This window comes from Pelodiscus sinensis, chromosome 9 (assembly GCF_049634645.1).
Source record: "Pelodiscus sinensis isolate JC-2024 chromosome 9, ASM4963464v1, whole genome shotgun sequence".
Lineage (NCBI taxonomy): Eukaryota > Metazoa > Chordata > Testudines > Trionychidae > Pelodiscus > Pelodiscus sinensis.
Window position 1 is genome coordinate 38,700,359 of NC_134719.1, and position 15,001 is coordinate 38,715,359.

At 41.6% G+C, this 15,001-nt stretch overlaps 1 protein-coding gene across 2 annotated transcripts in view; it reads left to right on the forward strand.

Moving 5' to 3' along the window:
- The window catches only part of PALMD (palmdelphin), a 70,675-nt gene extending 57,020 nt beyond the window's left edge, over nt 1-13,655 (forward strand). For both annotated transcript variants that reach the window (XM_025182970.2, XM_075936598.1), the window contains 5 exons: nt 5,310-5,424; nt 7,720-7,753; nt 7,859-7,972; nt 8,835-9,932; nt 13,556-13,655. In XM_025182970.2, the coding sequence (XP_025038755.2) occupies nt 5,310-5,424; nt 7,720-7,753; nt 7,859-7,972; nt 8,835-9,932; nt 13,556-13,599 (1,405 nt within the window). In that variant the 3' untranslated portion in view covers nt 13,600-13,655. The remainder of the gene's footprint in view (nt 1-5,309; nt 5,425-7,719; nt 7,754-7,858; nt 7,973-8,834; nt 9,933-13,555) is intronic.
- The last annotated feature ends 1,346 nt before the right edge of the window (nt 13,656-15,001 follow it).

The window sequence follows — 15,001 nt, forward strand, 5'->3', positions numbered from 1 at the left end:
CCAGCTTGGCTTGACTGCTGTTTAACCACTTCCCAGGTAAGCCTCACCCACTAAGCCTGATACTGTTTAACCCTTTACATCCTTAATCTGAATGTTAAATTGTACTGAGAGTGGATGGCACTTGTACAGGCAGTCCCCGGGTTACGTACAAGATAGGGACTGTAGGTTTGTTCTTAAGTTGAATTTGTATGTAAGTCAGAACTGGTACATATTGTAGGGGAAACTGTAGCCAAACATTTCTCCGGAGCTCAGTTTTATTCTCCCACACCTCACTTCCCTCAATCCTTTATTCTCAAGCTGAGGTGTCTCCTGAGAAAAGCCGCTCCGCGTCTCCCTGGTCTGCTGTGGGGGAAGCAGCTAGTGCGGGGTTGCCTCACCCCGTTTGTAAGTAGGGATCCGATGTAAGTCTGATCTGTGTAACCCGGGGACTGCCTGTACTGCCAAAGAGCGAGTTATTCTGTGTTTCTTTCTTATTCTTTTTTTTAAAGAAAAACACATAAATGCCTTTTAAGGAATGTTTCAGCTTTTCTTTAGCTCCTGGTTTGTTTCTGCATAGACTCTGGTCTCTGTAGTTGCAGGCAGGTTCATAGTGAACACATGGATCTTTAAAAACAACTAGATATCCTGTGGCACCTTAGAGGCTAACAGATTTATTGGGGCATAAGCTTTTTGTGGTTAAAACCCCACTTAATCAAACGATTTGGAGTGCAGTTTATAGAGGCATGGGGGGTGTGTGTGTGTGTGTGTGTGTGTGTATGTATGTGCATATTTACATGCACATACAAGTCAGGGTGGAAGTGGCTCATTTACAGCAGTTGATATGGAGATGTGGCTATCGAGAGGGCAAATTGCCTTTGTCATGAATTAACCGGTTAAGATCTTTATTCAATTGTAAATTGATAGTATTGGATTTGCAAATGAACTCCAGTTCAGCTGTCTCCCTTTGTAACCGGGTGCTGAAATCCTTTTGTAAAAGGATGGCTACTTTTAAATCAATTATTGAATATCCAGAGAGGCTAAAATGTTCCCCTACAAATTTGTGTTTCCTTTCCTGATGTCTGATTTATGTCCATTTATCCTTTGGCACAGAGACTGTCCAGTTTGACCAATATACATGGCAGAGGGGCATTGCTGGCACTTGATGGCATAGATCACATTGGTGAATGAGCCTCTGATGGTGTGACTAATGTGGTTAGGTCCTGTGATGGTGTCGCTTATATAGATATGTGCCGAGAGTTGGCAATGGGGATAGGTTCCTGGGTAAGTGTTTCTGTGGTGTGGTTTGTTGTGTGGCTGCTCATGAGTATTTACTTCAGGTTGGAGGGGGGAGCTGCCTGTAGGTGAGGACTGGCCTGTCTCCCACGCTCTGAGCGTGAGAGGGGTCTCTCATCCCCCTCACGGACCTCCAGTGTGAAGTATTTATTTTCTGAGTGCCCAGTAGGTCCCTTAAAGGGTTAATTTGTGCTTGTTAATCATCCAGTACACAAGCAGGATATCTGGGCTTTTTTTTAGATAAATGAGAGAATTCCGTTCTTTGTATTGATGCTGAACAATTAACAGTGGCCTTAAACAAAACTTCAGGCAAGTAGTTCATTACTTGTGTTATGGACAGGAATAGCACTCATAGCATCTAGCCTATAATACTCTGCTTACATGGTAAAGGTTACAGGGCATAAAGCCAGTCAGTCTCAACTGTGGGAACAAACTAGCTGCAGCACTTAACTTGACAGCTTGGTTTTTTTTTTTTTAAAAAAAAGGTTCATTTTTGGTGGAATTCGTTGCTAAACAATTTATTTTAAAAACATAATGATACCAACCACCATCCAGACATCTGGGAAAATACAGTATACTCCCAATTATCCCAATAGCATGGGGAAATGAATTTTATTTAGATGATCAGGAATTTGGATAATTGAGAGGATAGGAGCCATTCAGCAGCATGGTGGGTTCCTGCAGTCCTAGCCCAGGAACTCCAATTTATTATTTGAATCTCTGCATTATCTGAATCCTTCCCTTGCCCCCTAGCCTGAATTACTTGCCATGTCTCATGCTGCAGAGAAGGGGGGGGAGTTCAGATAAAGTGGAGGTTTGGATAATAGGGTTTCAGAAAAACAGAAACATAATGTAATTTATGAAGTGGAAGTTATGGCTAGGTGGGTCCAAGAGCTGCCAAAATGTTGGGCTCACTCAAAATCAGTGATTCCTTCCTTTCAGTCTGCTATTCTCCAGACAGCCTCATGTCTTTCTTCCATTTCTGGCTCCTTGATCTTTCTTTCCCATGAGACCGAACTGCCTATCCCCACAGGCATCTGTGAGCAGTACTGTTCCTTGAGCCAATCAGTGCTCTGATTGAGCAACCTTGGATCTGAAACCCCAGTTCCAAAACTCCTGCCTTAATCTACTCCAGTTAGAAATGGGAGCTATACAAAGTAGTGAAAGCCTCCTAAGTAAGATCCCTATTGCAGCAAAATGCATCTGAGGATGCATGTATTTTTAAATGCAAACACAAAAATGGAAGTGGTTCACTATCAGAACTTTTTTTCCAAATAGAACATTTAAAACATTTCTAAATCAGTTTTTAAAAAGACAATTACAAGAGGCTATTCTGGCACAATTTTCAGCCTCCCAAGCTGTGCATGTGAGTCTTTGAACACATGCAGCACAGGATTTTTTCAAAAATTCATCCCTACAACTTTTAGCATGCAAATGTGAAAGACTTTTTGCAAACTGGCCCTAGGAGTTTTTTTTACACAGAATCATGCAATGTCAGGAGCAAGTGCCAAAGCAATTATTTTACATCCAGATCTTTCAGTTAATCCCATAGAAATGTACCTTTGGTCTTAGATCGAGTTGGTTTGGGACCATATCTCATGCATCACTCTGTTAGAAACTGGAATAATATATAGCAGGGCTGGTGAGAAAACAAGCATTCGTGTTCACAAAATGTTACAAAGTCTCAAAATCTTCATGACAACATTTTCCTAAAATTCAATATCTTTCTGTGAAACACTTTTTATGGTTAAAAGCTGTGTTTGAAGTGTTTTAAACCAACTAATGCACGGTACTGAACAACAACAAAAAGAGAGAAAAGAATAGTGACTCATATTTACAGAGAGGCCACACACAGCTGGTAAAAAAGAAATGGTGAAATTTGGTGTAGACCAAGGCTTCCTGAAAAAATGAGGAAGAACGACTCTTGTGCAAGTGGGTTTTTTTGCGCAAAAAGGAGCCATCCACCCAGCTCCTTTTTGTGCAAAAGCCTCTTGCACAAAAACGGCCCCTAATTAATTGTGCAAATGAAGTGCAGCAATATACTAATCTGCATTTCATTTGCATAGGCTTTTGCGCAAGAGAGGTGCAGTGTAGACGTAGCCCAAGAGATTAATTCATTTTGCTGGATTTCAGTTGGTTTCTTCGGTAACAATAAAGGCTCTAAAAGCAACCAGTCAGCCTATATGATAGATATGTTCACTATCTGGGATTAGTACTATTGAAATCTCAAAGGGATCCCACTGTCTTATTAATACCCAAATTTTGTTTATTACATATTCATGGAATACCTGTACTCATTCTAAAACAATGGTATGTTAGATTTATGCTTGCATTGTATCTAATCCACTTAACAGAGGCTTTAGTTATAGCCAGGTATGACCCAGGAGACTTTCCCTTAATAAATGGTCTCTTTAAAGTTAACCTCTTGTTACAGAGCACCTCACCCAGGTAGCAAGACAGTTCAGAGAGGATGTCATTGACATATTTCCTGCTTATAGAAACCGACAAGCTTCTTCTGCAAACTGACTGGCTGCAAATGTGAGGATGTTTCCTTATACAGGAAGCCCAAACTCAGCAAGCAAGTGTTAGAATATTCATCCACCAAGCTCCTTGTCATTGAGTATCTGTAAATCAGTTGTACTTGGTCCCAAACAAATGAAACAGAAAAAAGTAAAGCTTTAATCCAAGACTTTATAGGGGCTTTTGTATGTGGTTTTGTTTTTGCCAGATACACAGTTAACACTGGTTGGAAGCATTTGTGCTAGCATAATTTCAAATATTATTAGCCTAATTATGATTTATTATAATGTTTTCTAAATTGAAATAATTATGAAGATGAAAGATACATCGGTTTATTGGTTTACTTTAGTCCTACAAAATTAATTTCAGTTTTTCTGTAGATGGGCTTTAAAACCTCAACACAAACACTCACAATCCTAGTTCTACTATGTGCCAACTACATGGAAGGAATGCAATTCTATCACTCTGGGCAGCACATTGGCTCTCTGTACCGTCCAATTCTTTTGAGCTCACTTCTGCCACCTTTACTCACAGCGAGTAGCCAACTGAAATCATTGCAACTGTTTAGGTAGTAAGGGACAAATCCACATTATGTAAAGTGTCAGAATCCCCCCTTGAATTAGTGTCTTCTAAATTATTATTATTTATAACTTTCCTACCACTAATCAAATTGCTCTTCTTGTTCTATAAGGGTGTGTCTAGACTATAGGGTTTTGTCGACAAAACTGGACTTTTGTCGACAAAACTATACCTGGGTCTACACTGCCACTGAGTTCTGTCAACATAATGTTGACAGAACTCAGCAGTTTTGATGACGGCTGTAAACCTCATTCTATGAGGAATAACGCCTTTTGTTGACAGAGTTCTGTTGATAGAAGGCATTATTGCATCTACACTGTCCTTTGCATCTACACTGTCATGTCGACAAAGAGGCTTGCTTTGTTGACAGAACAGGATATAGTCTAGATGCTCTTTGTCGACAGAAGTTTTGTCGACAGTATCTGTCGACAAAACTTCTGTCGACAAAAGCCTGTAGTCTAGACGTACCCTTACATAGGAGAATGGTGATCCAGGCAGGAGTAAGCAAATAAACTCATTCATCCTATTGTCTGTGAACTGCTCTAATATCCTAAATCATTGTTATAGGGAGGTGAACACCATTTTAGTTGTGATAATTCCTGAGAGAGTGTAGCTGAAGGTGAAGAAATCCTTTCCTTCCCTCTTCTCCTTCTAAAAACAAAGGAAGTTTACCTAGATGTCTTAATCTGTTTATTTCAAAGTATGCTCTGAAGATATCTGTGACAAAACATCGCATTGTAAAACAACAGGTTTATTCTGATTTTACAAATTCCTAAATCAAGAGCAAATCCATACGGGTCAGCAAAATTACATCAGTGTAAAATGGTATAATTGTGAGAGGAATATAGCCTAGCTCTCTCTTGGAAATATACTATAAGTACAATTGCATATTAATGTGTATTCTTTAAATTATTCTATAAACTATATTATGCTTGCAGACTTGAGAGAGAAATTGAATCTCTTGAAAAAGAAGAGCTGAAAATCTCAGTTAATGAAGAGGCAATTTTAAAGAAGCTCAAATCAGTTGAGAGGACAGCAGAAGATATCTTAAAGGTTAGTGTTACAACACTTTAGAAACAGAATGATTTGTTAGAATAACAAATGTAAGAGGAATGGAATGAATTATGGGATTGGTGAATTACAGGGTATTTCACCTCATTAGTACAAACCTAAACACAAAAGTGTGACCAAAAGATGCTGCCATCCAAAGGCTACAGGCTCTATTTGGAAAGAGCTTGGTGGTTTCAGTCCATTACTGAGTACTCAATGGAAAAATGTCTACGGCACACCGGGCTGGACCGAGCCATTCCAGCGCCCCAGGCAGACAGGTTAATTGCGCCCCGGGTTGGGGGAGGGCGCATGCGCGGCCCCATGCTGGTGCATGGGGGAGGGCACGTGGAGCTGGTGGTGGCAGGATGCACGTGCCCAGCCTGGCTACCACTGCTGGCGCACAGCCCGGGGTGGACCAAGCCTGGCCGTGCAGGGCCCTGAAGCCACGGGGGGAAAGGTGCTGCTGGCCAGCTCTGCGGAGATTAACGCGGCCCCCCCACCCTGGGTGGCCGCTGCAGGGTGGCCACTGGGAGCTGCTGCAGCCCACAATCCGGGAGCTGGGCGTGCGGCGCCTGATAGCAGCTATAAGAGGCACTGTGCACCCCTTACAGCTGCCATCAGGCGCCCCCCATAGGTTGGCGCCCCGGGCAGTTGCCCGGCTAGCCCATGCCTTAATCTGGCCCTGACAGCACATCACAAAATCTCACACTACCCTTGGCAGCTTTGCAGGTAGTCTCAGCAGAGTGGACAAGGAATGAATAAGCATGTGAACTGAGCTAGCTTAAACCTTGTTATAGTCACTTCAAGTAACTATTGTGATATCACATCACCCACTTGGTCTCTGTAGTATCCTGAGATTGACAGGGCTACAGACACTGTATTTAAAGCCCTGCAATTCTGTGGATATCCGCTCAATATCTGCAGATATCTTCATCCGCTGATGTGGATATCCACAACTCATTTTTGTGAATATTCGAGCCAATACTACACAAAGGGTTCTAGCAACCTGCGCTGCTGATGCTGATGCTGATGCTTCTGCTGATCTTAGCACCTGAGCAGCAGAAACGCAGCAACCGCTAGCACCAGTCCCTGTGCCATCCCTGAGCCTCATCTGTCTGCCCTTTCACATCTCTTCCCCGCAAGAACCTGCCCCATCTCTGCCCCCTTCCTCCCACCCTCGCTACCCCCTTTGGGCCTTTTAAGATTAAATGACAGGACCAGCCACACACTGCTTCAGGGGAGGATTAATGGCCAGAGTCCATGGAAAAATGGGCTCCCTTGGCCACCTGCCAAGTGCTTGCTGGGGAGCGATGTCAGGGCACTCCTGCTGAATAAGGTGGACAGAGACAATCACTAGTGCCCCAACCACATGCCTCTGCAGAAGTGCCCTGAGCCTGCTCCCCAGTAGGTCTACCAGGTGAAGCAGAGTGGGACAAGCATCCCTAGGACAGATGGACGCGTGCGCGCGCGCGCACACACACACACACACACGCATGCGCATCCTGAGAGCGAGGTACTATGAGACAGCTTTCTGCTGCCAAGGTGCAGATACAGAAGTGGATACACATAAAAGGCAGGGAGCGGATCGCAAATCATGAATCAGATGCATGGTTTTTTCCAGCAGATTTTTAAAACTGTGCAGGGCCCTAAGTATATTGTGTACTAGTCATCCTCCTAAACGCACTTACAATAAAAATCTTATGGCACCATTAATCATTAGTCAGCTACACTCATAAAATGTCAACAGCATTTTTGTAAATCCCTCTTATCTCCTACTTGAAATGAGAGAACTCTTAACTCATTACTTCAGGAAAACCCTATCTAAACAGAACTTCCGCAATATGCCAGGAAAGTCAACACAGTTGGGGCCAGATTTCACAACACTTGCTCGTGCAAATAGACTCACAGAGTTCAATGGGTGTACTCACCACCACAACTGCTCTGTGACTTTGTCAGCTTCAGGGGGAAGAGTAATTCCCAAAGTGAGACCCTCCAGTTAAAACACCCTGTCCTCTATACTCCAGATCTACTAATCTCTGAGTTCTCCCATGGCATGTGAAATTCTGAGAGAGGCCATCAGGAGCCAGGTAAGGCGAGATGACAGACAGGAGTGGAAAATCTTCCCACCACTGACAAAGCTGCATCTCTCCTGTTGAGAGGGGGTTTCCATTTCCAGGCATCTTCCAAACTGAGGTGCACAAAATGATAAACAGCTGTGCAGTAGAAAAGTCTCTGTGTTTTGAGTTAATTTCCTAAAACTGCAGTAATCATGTCACTTTTTGTTGCCTTCTTTCATAGTCTGTGAAGGCAGAGAAAGCAGACGTTCATGAAGGTATGTTCAACCAAAGCATTTTATATTTTAAAAAAAAAATTGAATGTTTGTTGCATGAGGTCGATGAAAGATACTGGGGCTCTCCTATTTATTTATTTTTAACAGACCAAGTGGACTACATCTATACTAATATACCAGACCTTCCAAAATCCTTCAGACCTTCGGCACTGAGAAGGGCAGGGCATGCAGGGACTGAGGATGATGAAGAAAATAGAAGAGGTAAAGATTGGAAGTAACTCTAGAAAGAGAGCAGATTTGTAATGGTTCATAAGCCTCTTCATAAGCCAACTTATTTAGGGAAATGATAGAGAGACAATAGATAATAAGCACAACATTCTTTACTTTCTTTCACACAAATAATTCCATTGTAGTCAGTTGCGTGCCACTGCTGTATAACTGGTGTACCATTGACAACGAGGTCCAATATTTTCTAGCACTTTTATATTTTGAACGTTTTCTTCCAGTACATACTTCCTGCACTTGGTATAACCCCTGTCTGGTTCTGACCCCAGTATGCCAAATCGTGCATTTTCTCTGAGCAATTATGCCTGCTGAGTGACGCAGATCTAGCCATCCTCTGACCTTCACAAAGCTGCCCATCTCCACTGTCTTTAAGACCAAACAAGTCTCTACTCCTGCATATTGTTACACTCCCTTGATTCCCATTAACTCCCACTGCTCAGCACCTTGCAGTAACTGACCTCAAGAGACCAAGTTTAAACTGGTTTTCTCTTGTGTAATGAAGCTTCAAATAGCTGATTTTTTTTTTTATCAGAGATGAGTCCCAACCAAAACACTGTTCCTTAATATCTTCAATCTTTGAAGAGGGCCCCAGGGGATAAAGTGGGAATTCAGTTTCAGAACCCACTGACCTGGATTCAGATTACAGGGTTGACAATTTTCACTATACTATGCTAAACCAAACCCTAGATCTGAGGGCATGTCTCATTAGGATTCAAATTCTATGGCAGGATGAAAATTGGACAAAGATTTGACAAGTTATCCAAACCACTTATCACAAGGATAAGTTCTAAATATTTGTTTCATCTACTGTGTTTTCAGTTTTTGGTTCTCTTGACAGCATTGTTTGCCATGGAAATTAAAGTTGAGAAAGACATGAAGACTGGGGAAAACACAGTTCTGTCTACCATACCTCTGCCATCTGATGAGTTTAAGAGTACAGGAGTGAAAGTCTATGACGATGGTAGGAAGTCCGTCTATGCAACATGGTCCAATTGCAGTGTAACCCACAATGGCATAGATGAGCTTGCACCTGTTGAGGTGGAGGATCTTTTAAGAAAAGCAACTGAGCAAAATGCTAAATCTCCTACAGAGTATCACGAGCCCGTGTACGCAAATCAGTTTTACAGACCAACAACTCCCCAGAAAGACAAATTAGCTCCTAGAACAAATTTGGAAGACACTGTTAAAAAAGAGACTAATGAACTTGGCAATTATCAAAATGAATCTTTCTATACCAAAGGCATCAGGCAACACGATAAAGAAAATGGTTTTGATCTTCCCAATGTAAAACTACCAAAGTCTCCCTCTCCAGGGTCTCAGCAAAGAGAGGGAAAGCCACAGATTACCCCAAAAAATATAAAACTACATAATGATGAAAGAGGAGTTCTACAAAAGGATTTGGAACCCTGTCATAAGACAAGAGAGAGCCATTGTGAGGCGATGTTTATGAATTCAAAGCACAGCAGCGAAAGGTCTCCTGTAACTCAGGATGCGGATGAAGACGTTAGGTACAGCATTGTTCAAGCTGTGCCATGTTATGTGGATGATACAGAACCTGTTACAATGATTTTCATGGGTTATCAGCATGCAGATGAAGACGACGTAGCAGCAAACAAAAACTTGTCCCGATACGATGGAATTATTCGTGCAGAACTCGTTGTCATTGATGACGACGACGAAGACGACAGCAAATCTGAAAGACCATCATATCATCCTGTTGGCCATTACAGTCAAGTTTACCAGCCACCCAACAAACAAATAGCACAAGCACCAGAGAAGATCCCAGAGGATAACCTAGTTGGAAACATGAATAAGTCATCCCACAAAAATTCCATATCACTGCAAGAACAAGAGGAAAGTTTGAGCTCTCCTATGTACCATACTCAACTTGATGGCCAGATATCTGGAGATGGTACAGAGGATCCCTCATTGACAGGTAATAAAAAAGGAAAGTCATGTCACTGCTGTTCACTCATGTAACAACTGGTTACAATTACTTGTTTTTCTTACTAACAATCTTTTTCACTTTCCCATACTTCTGTCTTACGCACAGTTACTGATCAATGCCTTTACTCTTTATTTGTTAATGTACATTAAACTGAATTTTTAGTTCTGTAGAATGCTTTTTCCACCTTCAGCAATGCACTAATTGCTGTATTTTGAAAACTAATTCTCAAAATCCTATGTTCATAATATTTCAAAGATTTTAAAAAAAAAAACCTTGATTCTTGGTTCTTTTAGAAATGCCAAATTTAAAATCCTTCTTTTTATATATATGTAAAAATAGATTCATTTTGCCTCTCAGTGATTAACAGCTTACACGGTGTATCTGTGCCCATGTTCTAATTACTTGCTGCATAATCTAACTTATGCCTTAAAGCAGACTGTTTAACAAACAATTTTACATTATCCTTGCAGCAGTTTTGCCTACCTTGCCTTGAATATGTTTATGCAAAGTTTAATAATTTTTGCTAGCCTGATTTAGATATTTTTCTAACTTTTAAATTATGACAATGTAGTTTTCCTGTCTGTATGTTAACTTCAGTCTGTCTGTATTGTCTGTCTGTCTGTCTCTGACTTTATTAAAATCTTACTTTTTCTAATCTGTTAACATCTTCAGTCTTGCACTCTGTCTTGCTGTAACGTGTTATATAAGTATTAAAAAGAAATCCTCAAATAGCAATAGCTGCCTATCAAAACATTAAACCAACGTGTTTTATATTTATACTGTAATTTAGTTACATAAGAATAAAGAGGAGTGTATTTTAATCAGCTGGTAAAAGTTATATTACATTTAAAAGAAATACATCAAATTCAGATGCAACCAATAGCATCCTTATTTGGCACCTCTGCCATCCTCCAAAATTCCCTGTATTTTGCTAGTAGTTTGGACAGCAGAAGACATGCACAACTGGATCTAAGCCAACACTGGTGATCTATCAATAGTGAGATTATTGGGACAGGAGTGTCAATTTAAATATAAATATCTCCAGAGGACATGGATACTTCACAGTATCAAGTTAGGAATCTCAAGTACTGTTGGTTAAGTATCACTGTACTTGGAGAAGCTTCTGCATAGCTATTATGAAAGGATGCTTGCTTGCATTTAATTCATGTTGTCATGGTGCACCGTGCAGCCTGAAATTTTAAAGTGAACTTTTCTTTCACTCTCCGAAGCCGAATTTCTTGGACTGGTACTGTTGCTTTTTAATTTAACAGTAAACTAATGAGGACTTCAGTAAGAATAAGTCAAGCCTTAAAAGTAGTAAAAATGTAAAGATAATCTGCTACATTCTTTTAAACCATTTGATCTTTCCTCTGATTTAAAAGTTGTATAATAGAGGAGAAATGGGTCACTGGACTCCTGGCCCCATAGACATCAATAGAAGTGTTATTGACTTCAGTGAGGGCAGAGTTTCACCGACTACGTGCAATACTATTTCTAACAGCCTATTTTACCCAGTGGAACTTGGAAGAGGGCCACATCCCTTTCCTTCCCCCATCTTTTGTCACCACACCTTGCCATATGAGATGGTGGAAAAAGCCAGGAAATGACTAGTATTTCCAAATTCCTTGTTGTCAAACTGCTAGTTCTAAAAAAGGAAACAAAACAAGGAAAACCTTTTATATCCAGAGTAACAATGTATTACAAGGGACTACTGCTTAGAGGGGGTAAAAACTGTTTACAAATAAATAATTCTCTCAAATTCTACTATGAAATCTATCCTGGTAATGCCATTGAAATCCATGGAGTTACACCTGGGATGAATCTGGCACTTTAACATTTATTGTTTTACCACTCCAAGGGCTTGTTTTATGTGTTAGACCAGTAACTCTGGGTCAGATGCTACATTGTAGCAGAAAGAGGAAAACAAACTAGACACTAGAGGCTCAGAGAGCCAATAATAGGATGTACACATGAAGACCATGTTTTGGGGACTCTGCTAAAAATGAAGGGTAAGTGGATGGCAAATAAGATGAGAAAACAGATACTTTATGGCAAAATTAATTTGAAGAGAATCTTCAGAATAAATTGCTGTAGAGATTAATGGAAATCTGGGACAGCTTGGAGGCACATGAGACATGATCTCTGCCTATATATCTATGGGGATTCATGGGTTTGAACCCGAGTTACCTGCATATTCCCATGCTTGTACTAGAATTGTAGAACAAACCCCTCCTACTCACACATCCCGAAGGTGTAATTACAGTCAACTACTTCCATAGGGCTGCAGAATGTGATGATCTAGACCTGTGAGTACAACTTCAGTTATATTAAATTTAATTTTCTTTATTAAATATCCAGCATGTGAATTGGTCTACAGATGTTTGAATGAGGCAACCACCACTTATGGGAGGGGAAAGCGCTTAGCGTCATACAACCTAGGAAGAGTAGGATGAAATGAATAAAGGTACTGTATTTAGGATGAACAGCAGGAAAACTTTAACAAAGGGCAACACACATCCAGGTGGTCAAAATACCTATTTTTAAAAATCAAGTGCTTAACTGATCATTCTCCAGACCATGATCAGATACAGGAATTTTGGATAACAAATCTTAAGCTGGCAACCACAGAGCCTTTGGACTTGGGCTTCCCTAAAGCACAATCAGGACTGTGGTTGCTAACATTCTTTTCCCCATAGATGTAGAGTGTAGCTAAAGGCATCTATGATTAGCAGTCATTTTCCAGTTTAATATGTGCACTCTGGCCCCCAAAATGCTTGCTAAGCCTCATAAATCAGATAAGACTGAATCCTTGACTCCACTTCTCCCTCAGTAAATGGAGCTATCCAATAGAGGGAAAGACAGCTGTGACTTTGAGTGATTTTTCAGAGGAATAAGTCAAACAGCTGTAGAGCTGACAGCTGAAATACCCTCTATAACTTTTCAAAACGTACTATAGAAATTGCCTTTAACTAGAGAAGCATTATATCATTTTAGAAAGAATCTTAGTATTTCCTTGTGAGTTTCCATTGTGACTTTGAAATTTAGTTAGTGCTGTCAGTCATAACTTATGTCGCCCCTTAGTGCTTACATAGAAACTACATTGCCATTTCAAATTGAAGCTAAGGGAAGACTGTGATATTGCTGTCCCAGCCCTACACCAGTGGGAACAGAATCACTTCTTTTCTGTATGTTAATTCAAAAGAAACAGAGAAGCTTCCAACTATTTTTCACTTTGTTTAGTTAATTATCATATAAACAAAGAGTTTAGTTTAATTACTCATGTTTTCCCAGTCAACCATACCATCAGTTTCTTGTTAATTAAATTAATATTAGAGCAAAAAATAAAAAGGTTTGAAATTTAACCTCTTTTCTAAAAGTGTTTATGGATTTATTCTCTGTACAGTGCCTATGCTGTGAAATTACCAGCACTAATTCTTTCTACTAATTTATTTCTATAATACTAAAATAATGCTTAGTCTGTTGGATCTAATCATTGGGGGTAAGTGCATTTTTCCTTATTCTGAACAAGGATATTTAGAATCAGAAGGAGAAAACTAATAATACCATTCACTGAAGTTTTTTGTTTGTTTGTTTTGTTTTTTTATCCACAGCTCTGAGAATGAGAATGGCAAAGCTGGGGAAAAAGGTGATTTAACAGCTGGAATGACATGGGCTTTGTTAAACAAGAGAATAAAGTTAAGACTTCCTTTACCCCTGTTTTTCTGGACTTTAATGCTTGTTGCTTATTCTAAAATGTAACTATGTATTACATATGCAGCCTTGTCCCTTTGCAGAGAGCCAGTAACTTCACTACCATTTGCCCCAGACATAAAGAGGCAGCTGCATGGATAAGCAGTGCAAGTCAAATCCTGGAGTCCTGATACAGAAATAAAGCTACTACTGAAGTTAACAGGACATTTGTTCACATAGAACTGTCAGCTTTGACCCCTTATGAGATATATACACCTACATGACTGCACCCTTGTGTGCACAGACACACACACACACACACTAGAGTAAACCATAGCAGCCATGAATACAGCACAAATAAGCAATTAAACAACGAGGAAATTCCAGTAATTCAGTTTTCAAGGACACATGCACACATTTGAAAGTGAACCAGGGTCACTGAAGATGCTGTTGCAATCTATTTCTAGTGAAAGTTTATTAAGTTGAAGTTTAAAAACAGCTATTTAAAGAATGGTGGAATATAACTGCAGAGAGATTCCCAGAGCATAAATGGGTGGAGCACCACTGACTGATGGATTCGTAGCAACTGACAGCAGCTGAGGATATAGCTCAAAGAATGTTTTCAGCCAGCAGCTGATATAGGGCAGGGCGAGCAGGGCAACTGGCCTGGGCCCCACGCTTCAATAGGCCCCTCGCCAGCCCCGCTCGCCCTGCCGTGTATCTGCCGCTGCTGCCCTTACTTGCTGGAGCCGCCTCCGCCGCTGCCTTTCGCTGCGAGTCCACGAGTGGCTCCACTAGTTGCCATGGAGGCGAAGGGCGACGCCTGGTCATGGCACCAGGGTATCCCTCTGCTCCACCCTCCTGCCCCACCCAGAGAGAGGCTGGGGGAGGTGCGGTCTCTCCCCCGGGGGAAGCCCTGACCCCTTTCCCACCGCGCCCAGGGGTAGAGCAACCTGCCCGCCAGGGAGACCCCATCTCCTCCCACCAGTTCCCACCTCCCCCCACTCATGGGCGCAGCGTGATCAGCTCCACAGACAGCAGCCCCCCCCCCCTCCCCACACACACACACACACACACACACACACACACGTCCCTGGGAGCAGGGGCAGTTGCCAGCTGCCCCCGCCCAGCCAGGAGCTATTCGAGAGGCTGAAATGGTAATTTTGGCCTGTCTGATGAGTCAGACACCCCTGCCCACTGGTCCTCCCTATGGCCCATCTGTGCGCCATCCTCCACGTAGCCACACCCTGCCTGCCCCCCAACCCAAGTAACCACATGCTGCCTGCCCCCCCAAGTCCCAACACTCACATGCTGCCTGCCCCCCCCCAAGTCCCAGCACCCACACATTGCCTGTCCCGTCCCCCCCA